The sequence below is a fragment of the Camelus bactrianus genome, chromosome 16 (assembly GCF_048773025.1).
Source record: "Camelus bactrianus isolate YW-2024 breed Bactrian camel chromosome 16, ASM4877302v1, whole genome shotgun sequence".
In the NCBI taxonomy this organism is placed as follows: Eukaryota; Metazoa; Chordata; class Mammalia; order Artiodactyla; family Camelidae; genus Camelus; species Camelus bactrianus.
This window is the reverse complement of record NC_133554.1, coordinates 1,445,354-1,460,225: the sequence shown is the minus strand read 5'-3', so window position 1 is coordinate 1,460,225 and position 14,872 is coordinate 1,445,354. Positions and strand designations below refer to the sequence as shown.

At 57.0% G+C, this 14,872-nt stretch overlaps 1 protein-coding gene across 1 annotated transcript in view; it reads right to left on the bottom strand.

Moving 5' to 3' along the window:
* The window catches only part of LOC105061642 (multidrug and toxin extrusion protein 2), a 38,270-nt gene that overhangs the window by 22,378 nt on the left and 1,020 nt on the right, over positions 1 to 14,872 (bottom strand). Inside the window, exons 2-8 of the mRNA XM_074342041.1 lie at positions 13,491 to 13,734; positions 12,685 to 12,786; positions 6,381 to 6,449; positions 4,926 to 5,074; positions 4,157 to 4,199; positions 3,554 to 3,598; positions 978 to 1,075 (exon numbers count right to left, since the gene is read on the bottom strand). Coding sequence (XP_074198142.1) covers positions 978 to 1,075; positions 3,554 to 3,598; positions 4,157 to 4,199; positions 4,926 to 5,074; positions 6,381 to 6,449; positions 12,685 to 12,786; positions 13,491 to 13,691 — 707 coding nt within the window. The 5' untranslated portion in view covers positions 13,692 to 13,734. The remainder of the gene's footprint in view (positions 1 to 977; positions 1,076 to 3,553; positions 3,599 to 4,156; positions 4,200 to 4,925; positions 5,075 to 6,380; positions 6,450 to 12,684; positions 12,787 to 13,490; positions 13,735 to 14,872) is intronic.

The window sequence follows — 14,872 nt, the reverse complement described above, 5'->3', positions numbered from 1 at the left end:
GCACGGGTGGGTCAGGGTCAGCACGTCTCAGACCTGCCCCCCGACTGACTTCCCCACCGCAGGGCCCGTTTCAGGTTCCTGGAGGGGTTGTGGCTGTTTCTGCATTGTTCTTGGCCCCAGCTCTCCCCTGCCCTTTAGTTAACAGCCCTTGTATCTGGTTGCTTCTCTTTCCTTAACGGAGGCACTGGGGACTGAACCCAGGACCTCACGCCTGCTGAGCACGCGCTCTGCCCCTGAGCTACACTCCGCCCCCCGCACGCAGTTGTCACCGCGGCTGACGGTAAGAAATGCATTTCCGTCACTATCCAGTACCGACGTTAGCATGAACACACAGCACAGGCACGGAAGTCTCATGAGAGAGGCCCCCGTGCCACGTTCGATTTTCTATTCTGTTTCATCTTATTTTAGTTCATTCGTAATGTATTTCTGTTTTAAAAGTGCTGGTCATGACCCACAAAACTAGTTGTCGTTTGCAAAGAAACACACTAAAATCTGCCCGGTCCTGGTCTACGCGTGCTGCCGAGACCAGGCCAGCCCCACGGGAGGCAGGCAGGCCCTGGGCCGTGCACCGGGGGTCCCTGGTGGTCTCAGGTGAGGGACAGACCCACTGCCAGTGGTCTTTCCACGTGCGACCCTCGTCTGCCCAAGCAGCATCAAGATGAGTCTGGCTCCAGTCCTTACAGTCCAGGGACAGCAGGGCACGTCTGCAGGCCTGTGTCCCCTCCTGCCTTTGCTGGGGTCCCACCCCCAGCCCGGGTCTGCACGGGCTCCGGGCACCGGCAGGGCTCAAAGCACTGGGGGCTCCCTCCACAATGACCTCCGGCTCCCCAGACTAAGTCCCACTGTTCGTTCCTCCCTCCCAACAGCCGGGCTGGCCGCCCCCCAGGTGTCCCAGCCCCTGCCCTGCATCCCGCCCCAGCGCCGGGGGCCAGTGCAGCCACACGCTGCGTCGGGTGAGCGAGCGGGTCACTACTTACACCACTCCCAGGTCCAGGGCGTAGAGCAGGAGGGCGTTCATGCCCACATTGAGGACATTCGCTGCCACCCCGGTGACGACTTGAGGCATCAGGATGCCCTGGGGCCCAAGCAAACAGGACAGCGTCTCAGCAGCAGTTCCAGAAGCCGGTCAGCCAGGTGGCAAGGGTCACAGGAGACACACCTGGCTCCCGGCACAGAGCTCCCACAGCCCCTGGGACGTCCTCGGCGGGGAGGGCGCCAGGGGCACCTCTTGTCCCCGTCTGCTCTCTGACCCGGTTCCTGACACACAGCCCCCGAGAGTCTCGTAAACTCCGCACCGATCAGAGCACCGGGAGCAGCTCCTGCTCTGGCGAGGCCACCCTGCATGGGCTCTCGGGTGGGGCTGGCGCTTCCAGGCTCCCCACCACCCCCTCTGCAGAGAGGGCACGGGCTGGACGTGGAGCTAACAGAGGGCCATGCCTTCGTGCGGAAGCCGCCGAGAAGTCCCAGCGCACGGGGGGCTTCCGGGCTGGTGATCAGGCCGGCGGCCCCGCCCCACACCCTGCCCGCCCCCAGGAGGCTCGTCTGATTCCTTATCCTGTCGTTTCTGAGCCAACCAGCGAACAGTAGGAACAGTTCCCCGAGTTCTGTGAGTGGTTCCAGCAAATGAATGGGACCCAAGGAGGAGGCTGTGGGACACTCCCCGACTGACATCCAACTGGTGAGGAGCATGGTACCAGCCTGGACTTGAGACTGGCATCTGAGGGGGCCAGGGGGGGCCATCTCACGGGATCTGATGCCACCTCCGGGTGGACGGGGTCAGGCCTGAGTTAAGATGCAGGACACCCGGCCTGTGTCACTGACGTGCTTGGTGTGGGGACGACATGAGAGTGCAGTCAGCGTGGCAGCCGTGGGGAAGTGAGGGAGAACGGGAGGAAGACTCAGTGCTCCCTAAGTAGGTGGCCACCTGGGCCTCCAGGTCCCGGCAGGAGGCGTGTAAGGGAAAGGCTGTCTGGGAGGCGCCGGGCCGGGTGCCGGAGCGGGACGTCGCCTCGCCGCGCCATGCCCACCTGCCGGGCGTTCACTCATCACTCTTGATTTTGCTTTACTCACCGCTGCGCTTGACACGGGTACTTGAAGCAGGACCACTGTGTGTTTTCCCTGCATCTAAACAGCTGGCCACTATCAGCGCGGAGTGGCTTTGGGGACAAACAGTGACACAGGAAGCCAGGGGCTCACAGGCGGGCCAGGGAGGAGACGCAGCCCAGAGCCGGCCTCTCACCTCGCTCACACAGCCGTGCCCCTGGCCTGTCCTCGGCTTCCCTTTCCCTTGTACTCATGGCCACAGGGGATGCTGTGTACAGCTCGGGGTCCTCCTCTAAAACACAGGCACTGAGCCAGGAACTCACCGATCCAGGTGTCTCTCATGGGCGGGACAGAATCCACCTACAAGATCCCACATCTCCCAGACTGGGCCCCAGGTAGGATTTCAGGACAAAAATTATGAATTACTTTTATGGGAAGTTTCCTAAGAGTATTTCCTCCCAGGGAGGGCGGCCCAGATGGCAGCATTGAGCATGGCCCGTCCTGTGGGACCTCAGTTTTCTCATTTGAGGGGGGCCACTCTGTCTAAGCACAGACAGGGTCAGGGCACAGAGCAAAGAAGGCGAGGTGCAGGGGCATCCGACAGCTGCACGAAGGTGGGGCTGCAGGTACGGCCGGGGTGTGGAGGTTGCAACCTCCACAGGTGTGTGTGTGGGCAGGTCCCAGGTGGCCCCGTCTACAAGGAGTCACCTGTCCGGTTCTCTCCGGCTCCCTTGTCTCATTAGACTGGGGGAGGGGGCAGTGGGGGATGGACTGCCCAGGGCCCATGGGTCCAGAGCTTGGACCCCCAGCCCACCCCGCCTTGCAGCCTGCCCTCCACTGTAACCCTCAGGCCTAGTCCAGCACTGGGCTGTTGTGTTGGAAAGAGAAAGACTCAAAGAGGGTCCTGATTAAGGCAGAACAGTTACGCCCTAGATTGCAGGAGAAAAATTCAGATCCGAATCCCAACTCAGAATTAACCCTGTCCAGCCCTAACTTCTCTTCTGTAAAGCTGGGTAAAAGGAAGGACCATCTTGCAAGATTACAAGAAATAAATAGACTCTCACTTAGCATATGTCAGGTGTATCTGCATAAAACCAAAACTGGGGCAAGCTAAGGAAAAGCCCGTCCCAGAAACAGACTTTTAAATGCTGAAACCTTCCCTCATGGCCTGGTGAAATGGCTCAGGCTTTGGAACCAGAGTGAGTTCACATCCCAGTGCCGAGGCTGACAGTCCGCCTGTGTGACCTTGGGCAAGTCACAGAATCTCAGCTTCCTTGTCTAAGACCGGAGACAGCAGAACCTACTCGTACTGTTACGAGAACTGAGTAACAGTTCTCAATTGAGAATTGAGTAAGTTAATATATTTATAAAGCGTTTAGAGCAGTGTCTGGCACAGAGTAAAAACAAGTTATTGTTAATAAATAAAACACAGAAGCACCACGTTGAGTTGGGGGGGCGGGAGTCCTGCCCGTTTCTAGTTTGAAGGAGTAAAAACAGAAAAAATCTGTACCTGACTTTGTAAATATCTTGCCTGCAGCTGGAACAGGAATGTTGCCTGTAAGACAAAAACAGAAAACACAGCTCACTGATACAAAAATGTCACTCCAACAGCTCTGGTCTTGAGTAAGATCCTTACCCTCGAGGTGTGACTTCAGACACTCGGACCCACCCTAACAAATGCTAGGACAACCAAACGCATGCTGACTACTCAGAGCGTCCCAGGGTGGACTCCCTGAGCAGCTGACCAAAGTGAACTGCAAGTGGCAGGAGCCTCTCGCTGCCCTGACGTGTGACTGGCTCCGAGGGGGATGGGGCAGCATTTCCCCAAATTCAAGCGGAACCCAGTATGCAGGCTGAGTCATTTGCAACCAGAAGTAACCCCAGGATAAGGAAGGCGTCCTTTCCCCTCGTCAGTGTTGGAATTTAATTTAACTGAACCTCAAAGGGGCGCGAGCCCTGAGGCTCAGGAAGGTGGGGACGGCAGGCCCCAGAGATGCTCAGCTTGTTCTGCACAAACAGCACTTTGATCCAATAAACGAACAGGAGGGGAGGCCCGCGCACAGCAGCACCCGCGAGCTGCTTCGTGAAACACAAGGACGTCCTTGGCACTTACAGGAAGAGCAGGGATCAAGATCATCACGTAAGCCTGGGCCATCCTGAAATAAACAACCAAACAGCCTCCAGTTAACATCAGAACAACTGCTGGCCGTGCTGTCTTCAAACTAAATTCGTAGAGTGTTTTCTGAAAATTAAAATTTACGCGGGAGAAGTGCGAGAACAGTTTAAGGGAGAGTTTCTCTGGCGTCAGTCAGCACCACATCAGGTCTGTCCGCGTCGCCCCATGGAATGGAGCCTGACTGCCCGCTTTCCAGCGCGTTCTAGGCAGGAAAGGTGGGAGGAACACAGCAGAACGAGCTGAAAGTCAGGCAAAGTTCAGAAGCCTTTTTCTTTAATGGAGGTGCTGGGGATGGAACCCAGGCCTCGCGCCTGCTAAGCACGCGCTCTGCCCTGAGCTGTGCCCTCCCCCCAAGATCCTCGTGAAGGGGTGAGGACGGCAGCTGTGCCTCCAGCTTCTAGAAGGTACAGCCTCCTTCCTCCCGCGGCCCCACAGAAGCTGTGGGGGAAGAAGTCCCGACTCTGACCGCACGCCGCGCTCTTTGTCAGGGAAGGACCCTGTGCGTTTGCAGAGCGCCAAGGGGCCCCGTGTGGGCACCTGTCCCTGAGCGCAGGGTCCCTGCCAGCCCGGAACCTGCAGGCCACTGTCCCCGCTCCCGTCTTCGACAGGGTTCAAGCCCGAGTGACCGGCGGAAGCGTCACCACCGGCAAGGTGACCAGACAGCCGCGTGCTCAGAACCTAGTGGGGCACAAGCAACGCTGCTGACCTGGACACCTCAGGGTCCTGCCTGAGCAGCAGGAGGAGGCTCTCGGTGTTGATGAAGACGGCCCAGCAGGGGAGGCAGCAGAGCAGCAGGATGAGGGTGCCTCTCTGCAGGATGATCCCCACGCGCCTCAGGTTCTTGCCTCCGAAGGACTGGGGGAGAGAAGTGCGGTGATGGAGAGGGCGCTGCGCGGGGGCGGCTGGGCTCTGGGCCACCTGCCCGGCGTCCCCGCACCTGAGCGGGTCGGCCCGGCGACACCTAAACCCGCCCTGGGACACCGGCTCCCGCTCCCAGAACCGGGCCGGGTCAGGACCTCCTCGGGGGCCGGACACACGTGAGGCCTGGGAACTAACTTGGCCGCGAACGATGTGGGCAGAGGCGCTGCTCTCACGGAGCTGCCTTTCCAGCAGGAAAGGGAGATGGGTGACACAGGAGCCGCCGCGGTCCCCGTGCGTCGACAGGCGGGGAGGAAACACCGCCCGGGAGGGGGTAGGGGATGGAGTGCTGGGGGCGCACAGCTCTCAGCCTGGTGATGGGGGGCCCCCAAGGCTGGTCTGAGAGACTGAGGGGTGGGGGCTGCGTGGCTGGAACAGAGTGGGGGAGGGGTGGGGACGGGCCACCGGGGGCAGCCCCTGGGAGGCAGGCACGAGAGGGGTTGTCGGGGGAGCGGGAGGGCCCCGCAGAGGTGGCCCGGCTGCTCCCCAGCGCCCTGGCTGGCGAGGCCTCAGGGGCCTCCTTTCAGGCTCCCTTGTCTGCCTGTCGCTGAAGGAGTCTGACTTAACACATGTTAAAAGAGACACTGCGGCCCCATGTGGTGCCGCTCACACGCAGATTCCAGACAAAGGAAAAAGGCACCAGTGAGCTCATCTACAAAACAGACAGACGCACAGACATAGTGAACAATCCTGTGGTTGCCAGGGGGCAAAGAGGGTGGGAGGGCATAAACCGGGAGTTCGAGATGTGCAACTACTAGCGACTATACATAGAACAGATGAAAACCAAATTTCTTCTGTCCAGCACAGGGAACTGTATCTTACAATAACCTATAATGAAAAGATATGAAAACAAGTATGTACACACACGTGTGACTGAGACACTGTGCTGCACACCAGACACTGACACACAGAACCAAGCTGTGTGGAGAGCAGGTGTCCCAGCAGGGACCACAAGAACACCTTGGGTCAGAGAGGGGAGAGAGACGGGGCGGCGGGTGGAAAAGGATGGCTTTTGGGTGCAGGAGATCAGACGGGCCGGAAGAAGGACCACACAGCCCTGGGCAGGCAGCCCCGGAGGACAGAACCCACAAAGCCGAGTTGGCCTGCACATCCAGCCGCCAGCAGCCTGGGGTCTGACAGAGAGAAGGCAGCCCAACCGCGGGCTGTCCCCAGTCCCTCCAGGCAGGCGCTGATAGGAAAGACAACCGACCAGAAAAGGTCTGTGGGGGAGGGGGGTCCTCACCTGAGACATCAGCGTGTCACAAGCGGAGGCCAGGCCGGTTCCAACGGAAATGCCCGTAATGTTCACAACCTGCAGGGAGCAGCAGACCAGGCGTGGTGAGCAGAGGCGAGGTCAGCCGGCCCCCTTGCCGTGGCTGCCACGCTGGCCCTGTGTTCAGATTGAATGGGCGTCCACGTCTCCCTGTGATGCTCACACAGGACGCACCTCTGCCTCCTGGGTCGTGGTCAACCAGGGAAGCTGACGACCTGGCTTTTCTTAAACAACACAGCGCTTTACAACGTCTGCATTTAAGGGTTATGCTGTTAACACCTGAAGGCGGCGCTCTCAGTGGTAATAGTAACAGCAACACGTCCTGAGCATGTGCTTCGTGCAGACACCGTCCCGAGCCCCTCGCGTACACGGCGTTGTGGTCACTGTGCCTACTCCACAAGTCATCTGGGTGAGTCACAGAAGGTCTGGGAAGCCTGGCCCCAGGCTTTGGTCCTCCCAGGAGGAACGGCACGAGTGTGGGGCCGCCCCACCCCGCACCCTCCACAACCAAGGGCACAAGTGGTCACGTGCGGGCAGGGGTCAGAGCCCAAGGTGCCAGTGTGCCACAGACTGGGGAGGGGACACTGAAGACTCTCGTTTCATCCTGGGTCTCACATTTAGCGGTGATGCCAACTGCAAGTGAGCGGACTTCTTGGCTGACCATGACACAAACTCTAGCCCCAGGGACTCGGCGACAGGCCACACACCGAGCAGCAGGAGGCGCCCACCCCAGGACGCCTTCTGCTCTGAATTCAGGCAGGACAGTGTCAGGGCGACAGCTCCCCAGACATCCCAGCCTCCCAGGCAAAGAGAACGGTGGAGCACGTCAGTTTCTGAAATGTTTTGTGCTGGAAAAAACAGCCACCCTGAGCTTTTTTTGTAAACGGATGGACTTTGCTGTTCCTGTGTCTCTCTGCGGGTCACGTTGCTAGTCAGACACTGCTTTGGTTAAAGTCACCGAGCTGTCACCAACCTGGCCCCGCCGTCACACTTCCCCCTGACAGCGCAGCCTGTGGTGTGTGTCAAAGATGCACAAGAACTGCTACTGTGTCTCTCATGGTGGCTGGCCCGGGACAGTCTCCCACGTCAGCGCATCCGCCCTGTGAAGCCTTAACTCTGCAGGAGAAACGCCCTGCGACTCAGCAGCACGAAGGCCGCCCCCCCACCCCACCCCGAGCGGACCGCTGGACGCGTGGGCGCGGGGTGCCGCCGGGCCCTGCCCCACCCCGGCCTGCACACTTCCGTCCATGTTCCTTCCACCGGATTCCACCAGCCGGTTATTTACGCTGCACACAAAGTACTGTTATAAACCAACTGAAGTCCTCTGGAACAAGGCAGATAGAAACCAAGGTGCTTCCCTTTTCAAACCAAACGCTTCTGTAAATCCTCTCGGACTGTGTGCAGAATTTCTCATACAGGAAAACGTTTTTAATGCTGTCTGGCTCTCGTAAACAGAGTTTTCTCAGAATGCGTTACAGTTTCACAGATGACTAAAAGCAGAGTCACGCACCGCCCGAGGGAGGTCCCGCTGGCCTGAGCCTGACCCACAGAGACTCCTGCTCTGGGACACGCTGACCTTCCCACATGTCTCCACAGGCCTTTCTGTTAATTGTAGGCTTGTATTTACTCCATTCCTATTATTTTTACTTCAAAAACTAGGAGCTCTTTTTTGACCTTCTTATCAGTGGGTGATCTGGCAGAAAAACAGAAAGAAGGAAAGAATCACTCCAAAACACAAATAAAATCTTAATTTCGGTTTTCCCCCCAAGATATGTTTTAAAGCGGTTTGGATGAGATACAGTCCAGCCACTGTGGAAACAGGACGGAGGTCCCTCGGAAAGCTAAGCACAGAACCGCCGTGTGACCAGCACTCCACTCCGGGGTGTGTGTCCAGGGAAGCACTGCCGCGCAACGACTCCTGCACCGCAGCGAGCGCAGCAGCCCCGTTCCCAGCAGCAGGGCCCGGAAGCAGCGCGTGTCCGTCGCAGACGACTGGACAGAGAAGGTGTGGTGCTTGTGCACACACGGCGGGACGCTAGCCGCGAAAAAGGAAACTTTGCCGTTTGCAGCAGCGTGCATGGACCTGGAGGGCATTATGCTAAGTGAAATGAGTCGGAGAAAGACGAGTACTGCATGCCGTCACTGACGTGTGGAATCCAGAAAATACGGCAAACTAGTAACTGGGACAAAACAGAAACAGACTCTCAGCTACAGAGACGAATGAGTGCTTACCAGTGGGGAGAGGGAAGGGGGGGCGAGACGGGGGAGGGGATTCAGAGGTTCAAACCGCTCTATCTAAAATAAGTAAGTCACAAGGACACGTTCTCCAGCACAGGATACAGAGCCAATATCTTATACTAACTATAAATGGAGCATAACCTTAAAAAGTTGTGAATCTCTACGCTGTACACCTGAGGCTGACGTAACGTTGTGCACCCACTGCACCTCAGTTCTCTCAAGCAGCTTTGACGCGATGCACGGGAGAACGGGAGCCGAGGGGCGAGAACACACAGAAGCGCCGTGTTTAAGCCCTCGCCGCACTTCAGGGGCAACATCCAGGTGCATCTGGGGGATACCTGGGTGAGAGCTCATTTCCCTGAGACGAATGAGCGGCCAGCCCTGAGCCAGGAACCAGGCCGGGCAAGAATCAACACACGCTGGTCCCTCAGCAAGACAGCAGGCAGACAGACGTCCCGTGGGCACGGGACACCGGGCGCGGAGGAGGGGCGCTGGGCCCGGCCCCCCGCCCAGGTCACGGGATGCGGGGGGCACCACGAGCAGGGGGCTGAGAGGCCTGGACGTCACCGTCCGGTGTGTTAAGCCGGGAGTGGAACCATGGCACCTGTGGGTTTGGACTCTGGCTGCAGAACGGAGGAGGGGAGGCCAGCGGGGCTGAGAGCAGGAGCAGGAAGCAGAAAACAAGAAGTGTTTCAGGCAGGGGAGGGCACAGCTCAGTGGTAGAGCATGTGCTTAGCATGCACGAGGTCGTGGCTTCAGTCCTCAGCACCTCCGTTAAAAACAAACAAAAAGGCCCGGAGCATCAGACACTCCCAAGCATGCGGAGGGGAGGCAGGTGGAGCCCTCACCCCCAGGGAGAAAACACTCAGGTCCCGAGGCCGTGACTGAGCACAGAGGAGGACACCGCCTGGTGACCAGGCAGCCCCAACAAGGATGCGGGCAGGATGGCAAACTGCGACGGACCGTCCACACGTGGATGGTGGGAGAGGACAGGCTCTTCAGTAGAGGGTGCTGGGGAAACTGGGACAGCCACGTGCCACAGAATGAAACCGGACCCCATCTGACACCACCCACAGAAATCAGTCCCAAATGGATGAAAGACGTGGACGTAAGACTTGAAACCGTGAAACCCCTAGAAGAAAACACAGGCAGTGAGTTCCTGTAGTTGACCGTGGAGGTGATTTTTTGGATTTGACACCAAAAATCAAAGGCAACAAAAGCAAAAATAAACAAATGGGGCCACATCAGACTGAAAGGCTTCCGCACAGCCAAGGACACGATCCACAAAATGGAAAGGCAGTGCACGGCACTGGGAGAGAGTACTCACAAACTGTATCTGATAAGGGGTTAATACCCAGTATCTATAAAGAAGTCATACAACTCAATAGCAAAAAACAATCTGACTTTTAAAAATGGGCAGAGGATCTGAGCGTTTTTCCAAAGACATGCAGACGGCCAACAGGTACTGAAAAAGTGCTCACCATCACTACCAGGGAAATGCAAATCAGAACCACATTAATCCCTCACGCCAGCTGGAATGGCTGTTACCAAAATCACAAGAAGTAAGTGTTGGTGAGGGTGTGGAGAAAAGGGAACCCTTGTGCACTGCTGGTGGGAATGCAAACTGGTGCAGCCACTGTGGACAACAATATGGCAGTTCCTTAAAAAATTAAAAAGTAGAGCTACATATTATGATCCAGCAATTCCACTTCTGGGTATTTATCCAAAGAAAATGAAAACACGAACTTGAAGGCTAATATGCGCCCCCCCCCCCCATGTTCACTGAAGCATTGTTTACAACAACCAAGACACGGCAACAACCTAAGTGGCCACTGATATCCGCACAATGCAATATTCAGTCATAAAAAAGGAAATCTTGCCATTTGGAACAACATGGCTTTGGGGGCATTACAGTAAGTGAAGTACAGACAAAGACAAATACCACTCATACAGGGAATTAAAAAAAAAAAAAAAAGTCATAGATGCAGAGAACAGGTTGGTGGTTGCCAGAGGGGGGAAGTGGGCAAAAGGTACAACTTCCAGCGATGAAATAAACAAGCCAGGGGGATGTCACGTACTGCCTTTCGACTACAGTTAATGATATTGTGGATACTGTGTTGCATGTCTGAAAGTTGCTAAGAGTAAACCTGAAACGTTCTCCCCACAAGAAAAAAAGTTTCTGTGTGTGGTGACACATGTAGACTTAGCACAAATGATCACTTTGCAACATATACAAACCCTGAGTCACTGTGTTGTACACCCACAACTAGTATAACATTATGTGTCAACTTTTATCTCAACATTTTATATTTTTTATTGAAGTGCAGATTTACAGTGTGGTGTCGATTTCTGGTGTACAGCACAGCACCTCAGTCACGTAGGAACATACATTCATTCTCATGTTCTTCTTCACCATAAGTTACTACAAGATACTGAATGCGGCTCCCTGTGCTATACAGTATGAACTTGCTGTTTATTTTATATATATTTGTTAGTACCTGCAAATCTCAAACTCCCAATTTATCCCTTCCCACCCCCTTCCCCAACTGGTAACCATAAGTTTGTTCTCTATGTCTGTGAGTCTGTTTCTGTTTTGTAAATAAGTTCATTTGTCTTTTTTTTTTTTTTTTAATTCCACATGTGAGTGATATCATGTGGTATTTTTCTCTTTCTGGCTAATTTCCCCAAGAATGACAATCTCTAGTTTCATCCATGTTGCTGCAAATGAAATTATTTTATTCTTTTTTATGGCTGAGTAGTATTCTGTCGTATAAATATACCACAACTTCTTTATCTAGTCATCTGTCAGTGAGCATCTACGTTGTTTCCATGTCTTGGCTGTTGTAAATAGTGCTGCTATGAACATTGGGGTGCATGTGTCTTTCTGAATTAAGGTTCCCTTTGTATATATGCCCAGGAGTGGGATTGGTGGATCACATGGTAAGTCTATTTTTAGTCTTTTGAAGAATCTCCATACTGTTTTCCGTAACAGCTGCACCAAACTATATTCCCACCAGCAGTGCAGGAGGGCTCCCTTTTCTCCACACTCTATCTCACCTTTTTTTAATTCATTAATTTAAAAAAAAAATTAAAAGGACACTGCAGAGTAAAGATTTGGAAACAGAGATAGAAAAAGGTAGACCCCAAGCCTGGGTCCCTCCAAGTTTCAGATAATCACCCACAGCTAATGTCTGTTCACAGCCAACAGGATGACCAGAGTACAATGCGTGCCAGGGCTGTGTCACCCTACACGGCACAAGAGTTAAGGTCATCTTTCTGTTAACAACCTGTATATAAAGCTTCTCTTCTTTCTTGACTTTCTAGAGGCCCAATCTAAACTTTCAAAGGAAACAGAAATCTCCCTTAACCCGAATTAGTTCACCCAATAGACTTGTAAATATGACGTCTGATTCCGCATACCAATGTGGTCTCAACCATAAGGGGGACTTGCGGGGAGCGCCACGATCTTAGGGCTACACCAACCGAGGCGGGGACGGAAGGACGTTTTCTGAGACTGAGGAAGACAACCTGCCATCACCAGCGGAAGCATTCTTTCCTCCTTTGAAAGGAGGAAATGCAAGAGAAGCAACTTTCCACCACATTACCCACAAAGAGGCCGGGACACAAGACTTCAAAGCAGGCGTAATTTCAATCCACTTACTACAAGGATGAAATAGTGGGACCTTAATGAACTAATTCAAACTACTGGCAGGCAACCTGGATCATCTGTGCGTGCCCTGGTTTAACTTCACTACAGAAAAAACAAAAACGCAGTTCCTTGCGCCCTGCCAGCACAGTGTGTCTCACTGCTGCACCTGAGCCTCCCTGGTCAGAGGTCAGCCGCACCGGGACAGTCTGAGAGCCCGGGAAACACCTGTGCTAAGGAGTTGCCGCGATCTCCTTTCAAATCTAACGCGAAGGGAGCCTCGGGTCGAGCTCGGACCCTGTGAAGGAGCCCGTGTCAGACATCGCACAATTCAAATTCTAGGCTTTGCGAGGACGTCGGCCCGAAGAAGATAAACACGAAAAAACCTACCGAGACCGCGAGCGTGACAGCATCCAGCTCGACTCTGCCCAGGTGTCCGCAGAAGATGGAGCTGACGATGCTGATGAGAAAGGTCATCAGCTGCGCGAGGAACTGCGGGGAGAAGCGGGGGACACGAGTGACCCCGACACTCCGGTCCGCAGGGCCCAAGAAGGCGGGACCCCGGGGCACCGGGCTGACCGCGGGGGATGAACGGTGGGGACGCGGGGGAGGGGGACGCGGGGTGACCGCGGGGCGTGAGCGGTGTGCACGCAGGGTGACCGCGGGGCGTGAACGGGGGGGACCAAGATGGGGACGCGGGGCGTGAACGGTGGGGACGCGGGGTGACCGCGGGGCGTGAATGGCGGGGACGCGGGGTGACCGCGGGGCGTGAATGGGGGGACGCGGGGTGACCGCGGGGCGTGAATGGGGGGGACGCGGGGTGACCGCGGGGCGTGAATGGGGGGGACGCGGGGTGACCGCGGGGCGTGATTGGTGTGGATGCGGGGTGACCGCGGGGCGTGAACGGTGGGGACGCGGGGTGACCGCGGGGCGTGAATGGGGGGGACGCGGGGTGACCGCGGGGCGTGATTGGTGTGGATGCGGGGTGACCGCGGGGCGTGAATGGGGGGGACGCGGGGTGACCGCGGGGCGTGAACGGTGGGGACGCGGGGTGACCGCGGGGCGTGATTGGTGTGGATGCGGGGTGACCGCGGGCCGTGAATGGGGGGGACGCGGGGTGACCGCGGGGCGTGAACGGTGGGGACGCGGGGTGACCGCGGGGCGTGAATGGGGGAGACGCGGGGCAGCGCACTCACCACGGGGCCCCCGATCGCCACGAGCTCCGCCGCCTCTCGCCCCACGTCGGGGGGCAGCAGGCCCCATAGGCTCCGGCGCCAGCCAGGGACGCCGGGCTCCTGGGCGCCGTCGGGGGCGGCCGCGGGGATCTCGGCTGCGGGTGGGGCCGGGGCGGCGGGGGTCTCGGCAGCGGGTGGGGCCGGGGCGGCGAGGGTCTCCATGCCGGCGCGGGAGGGCCTCGGAGGCTGGCGCGCCCGCGGGAGGCTGCGCGGGAGGCGGTGGGGGCGGGGCTGGGGGCGGCCCGCCCCCTGTAGCGCCCCCCCCCCCCACGGCACCCCGGGGGAGGGGCGGCCTTGGTGAGGGGGGCGGCGGGGAGGAGCAGGAGGGGAAAGTAGTCGTGCCCCGGGACGGGAGCGGGGCCGGGACTGAAGTGAGGGCCTCCACCCACGCACCCCAGAACAATCACCGGCTTTGCCGGTGAGGCCTCTGCCCCAGCAGGCGCCAAGAATTTACCCCCGGGGTCCTGAGCTCCCGGCTGCCAGCAATTTGCAGCTGATTGGACGCCCCCGTGTCCCCGGGGAAGGGAGGCCGCTTGAGAAGCCTCCGCAAGGCTAGGGGTGCCCGGGCGGAGGGGATGAGGCGCCGGGAGGGGCCGTTGATGGGGCCGCCTTCTGCGCAAGCCTTTATCTTGGTCTCTGAAGATAACCTTCCACTTACTGACCCAAGAAGAATGAGGCACCCGGGGTGGGGCTGCCAGAAGGCCCTGGCCGAAATCTGCCCTGGGGTGCTTTTCACTCACAGGAGCTGATTTTGCTCATCTGGTCCATTATGGGTTCTTTCAGGGCAAAGGCCATGCCTCGCTGTTGTGCCCACCGAGCAGCCGGCGGACTTGGCGTTGGCTGAGGCTGGCGGAGCTACCGGCGCGACCGCAAGGCTGCACCCGAGCGTGGCCACCACTTAATCTACGGCCGCTGTGGACACATGGTCCTCCCACCCAATCCGAGGGATTAGCAACCTCTTGCTGTTGCAAGAGTAAATTAGCTTCCTTAGGGCCTGTTCGGATTTTCACAGACAATCCCCACGATTTTCTAAGGCCAAGCAGAGGGAGTATTCATTAAAACCTCATCTTTCAGGGTGAGGGGAGAGCTCGGTGGTAGAGCCCGTGCTTAGCATGCATGAGATCCCAGGTTCCACCCCCAGTGCCTCCATTATAAAAGAAAGGAACCTAATGCCCGCCCCCAAAGCGTCATCTTTTTGAGATGGGACCACACAAGACCTTCTGGATATCCATGTCTGCCACTAAAAGCTTGGGCCCTTTTAAAAGACAAAGATGAACAGGGCCTGTCCAGAACCCCCTCCCCTCCCCTAGCTCACACGTCATTTTTGCTGCCTTCCAACTTTC